The 3,231-nt window shown below is 35.6% G+C and overlaps 1 protein-coding gene across 3 annotated transcripts; it reads right to left on the reverse strand.

The window, feature by feature from the left end:
- Nucleotides 1-238: 238 nt before the first annotated feature.
- On the reverse strand, nucleotides 239-2,886 carry LOC137252014 (mitochondrial-processing peptidase subunit alpha-like). Of its 3 annotated transcripts, none has more exons than XR_010953428.1 (5): nucleotides 2,682-2,886; nucleotides 2,343-2,629; nucleotides 1,043-1,107; nucleotides 809-976; nucleotides 239-744 (listed from the first exon to the last, which is right to left on the reverse strand). XR_010953428.1 is itself a non-coding variant. In XM_067787140.1 (5 exons), the coding sequence occupies exons 1-4, from the start codon at nucleotides 2,820-2,822 to the stop codon at nucleotides 884-886; spliced, it is 357 nt and encodes a 118-aa protein (XP_067643241.1). In that variant the 5' UTR covers nucleotides 2,823-2,882; the 3' UTR covers nucleotides 239-744; nucleotides 857-883. The 3 variants fall into 3 exon arrangements, 2 of the variants coding, with proteins under 2 accessions (XP_067643241.1, XP_067643240.1); XM_067787140.1 differs by having other exon boundaries at nucleotides 857-976; nucleotides 2,572-2,629; nucleotides 2,682-2,882; XM_067787139.1 differs by having other exon boundaries at nucleotides 857-976; nucleotides 2,682-2,882.
- Nucleotides 2,887-3,231: the final 345 nt, after the last annotated feature.

The following is a 3,231-nucleotide window of genomic DNA, read 5'->3' on the forward strand; positions in this document are numbered from 1 at the left end:
TTGTAAATATTCATTTTTGGATTATGTACCTGATTTGTTTTTATTAAGTAGTTTTATTTGCTTGAAATGTGCAATTTTTGTTAAACAAGTAGTTTGTTTTGTTTTGTTTTTTTTATGTATTAATGTAAATATTATGTATATTATTTATACGGGTGAAAATTGGCCTACAGGGGAACCGAACACCCAAAAAAAATCGGTAACGCGCCTAAATTGCAACCTCCTGGGTGGTGTGGAAAAGCAATTATAATAAATAAAGCGATAATTGATAAAATCTGAGTTTTTTATTTAATATAGTAGTATGGTATTACATACATATATGTTAAACTTTTTTTTAACTACTGTGGATTTATCAAGTTTTATTCATAGTATTTTTATGTTTTGCCTATTTTGTTCGTTTACAAATATGTAAGTAAGTTTTCGTCTAGTCCCGTGCATTGCAATAGCAACCAAATGTTCAAAATTTCTTGTTTTACTTGATATAACACTACACAGGATATATAGCTCTTCACAACAACTCATACTATGTGAAAGTGTTTTATTAAGAATTTAATAACATGATATATGACTGCGCTTTTTGTAGTTGAATCTTGGGATGTGATACAATCCACATCATCATCATCACAGATTAAACAATGCATCTCGTTCAGATTCGATTTTTTCAGTTTAAGCTTGCTTATGACATGGTTATGGCTTTAATAACGTTTCTCTGCGGCATCTAATCAAACCACAGAATCTTTGCGTATCCTAAAATGATTTATTAATTTATTTATTCATTTGTGTAAACATTAAGAAATGCTATTAAAATTACCACATATAATTTTCGGTCTGTGGTGCCCTCATAACACCAACTCCTAACCTAAACGTCTACCACACCGCACAAACGTCATTGATTTGTTTCAGGATCATATACAACAATTGCGGAGCCATCAAAGCCGCCAACTGCATACAACTGACCATTAACTACGGCTAATGCAACCTAAAAGAAGGTCAATTAAGTAAATCCTAATTTTCTTACTTTTTCCTAGATTTTAGTCAAACTTACGCCACTGCGACGCGAAGTCATAGCTACTATTGGGCTCCAAGTATTTGTATGGGGATTGTAGCGACCTAGAATAATCATAACAAAATTAGAATATATATTTGAAATTGTTTTAACGGTATGCATGTTGTTGTTGTTGTATTAACGATAAAGACACTCCCAGAAGGTTTTGGAGAGTGTTATCGATGTTGGTGGTCCTTTGCAGTATCTAGAACAGGAACGTTTCGGTAACAAAGCCTGACCATCTCTGGAACTATTAATATGAAAATATTAAACATTCTAGGCCATAACGTCCCCCATCCCCTAGTTCCATGAGGAACTTGGGCCCGCCAGAGCCACGCCTGCTAAATATGTGTATGACACATTCATATTTGTAACAGGACATTTCCACATGCATGATCGTACAAAATACTCAAGTACATAAAACTGTGCACAAAACTATAAAGTACGGCATCCAAAATAATCTAAAACAAACACCTTGCCTCGCCCACCATGGCTGCTGCTGCAGTGTTAATGTGCCCACAACAGCTGTGAATAGACATTGCCGCCCTACCTACATTAAACCTATCTACTTACTATTCAAAAACAATAAAAAATGAGCAATAGCAAACCTATCTGTGCCACTGGCATTGTATGACGGCCGACTGTACAAACGTGCATAAATGGACTACCTATTCTGAGCCAATTAAGATTTAAAATAATTACTTAATTGATAAATACGTCTACTTGCAGTTAATAAGGTTTATACATAAAGATATATGGTAATTGTGCAGTTTAGGGGCCCCACCCTAAAACTGGGCCTTTTTTTCTTGAGTGAGGTATCAAAAGACGCGTATTCACATCTAGATCAAGAATTCGGAAGCGGAAGTGAACTTTTTTTACCCGTTCAAAAGATATTAACGAAAAACCGAAAAAAGACCCGCGGGTACTTCCGAAACCGGGGGTGGGATCCATAGTATTTTTGCGCAGAACACCTTTCTGCGTTGGCGGCCTTCGGCCGCGCTTATAAAAAATAACCCTGGGCTACGCCATGCCAAGTCCGGGTGTGTGGTATAACCGTGGCTACCGCCACGGTGATGCACAATTTTTTTGTGGGTATAAACACAACAACAACCACATTAAAATCACCAACTTCAACTGCAAATATCTCCGGACAGAGATAAAATTTTTCTTTTCCGCCTTCGTAGTATTATTCTCGAGATTAATACGCGTCTTTTGATACCTCACTCGAAAATCTTGGCCCAACTTTAGGGTGGGTACCGTAAACTGCACTACTACCCAAAATAATCAAAATTACTTCAACCACATGAAAATTGCAATTCTGTTTGCAAATATCTCCGGAAAGTTATACAATTTTTAATTTCCGCTTTCGGATTCGTGTTCCTAGGTCTTTTGACACCCCTTCCGATATAGACGAGTTTTATATTGGACGCAGTTATATCGGCAAGTAATCTTGTCGCTGATTCAATAGCTCTGCTATCTATACTTGCTACATACGTGAGTGTCTCGTGAACGTTAACAATCACATATACCTCCATTTTTTTCAAGCTCCTTCAAGACTGCATCTTTATTTGGAAATTTGTCGGTAGACTATAAAAATTTTAATGAAATAAAGGTCTGCCAATATATATTGTTTACTTACATTAAACGCTAACTTCTCTAAAAAGTACGAAGCACCGGTTGGATATGTAACTTCATAACAAGCGCCTGAGTCAATTACCAGCCGGACAGTGCAAAATTCCCGAATTTCGGTGCATTTCTTGGTGCAACTCGCAAAATGCATTTATTTTAATTTACAATCCACAACAATCAATATCTTTAAGACATTTTATTGTAAACAAGCAAGAACAAGAGAAATTGTTTTTCTTCGTACATGGTTGCTTTTTCCGTACTTCGCCAACTTAAAACAAATTTTATATAATTATCAAAAAAATTTAAGAAAACATGGAAATTTTTGACACAAACTATATCTCTTGTAAGAATTTACTATAAATTATAGTTTTTAAAAACTTTATTCCAATATTTCAACATTTTTTACGCAGTTTTCTTTGGCAGCTAATACGCTTTTTTTGCACCTATGAAGTACAACAGTGCCAAATCATGCCAAATAGCATCCACAAAACAACGAACAAGAACAAGCATTTTCATCAGGTGAGCGTAGCTGTGTATGTGCGTTCTGCTACATATCCTAC

The sequence above is a fragment of the Eurosta solidaginis genome, chromosome 5 (genome assembly GCF_040869045.1).
Source record: "Eurosta solidaginis isolate ZX-2024a chromosome 5, ASM4086904v1, whole genome shotgun sequence".
Lineage (NCBI taxonomy): Eukaryota > Metazoa > Arthropoda > Insecta > Diptera > Tephritidae > Eurosta > Eurosta solidaginis.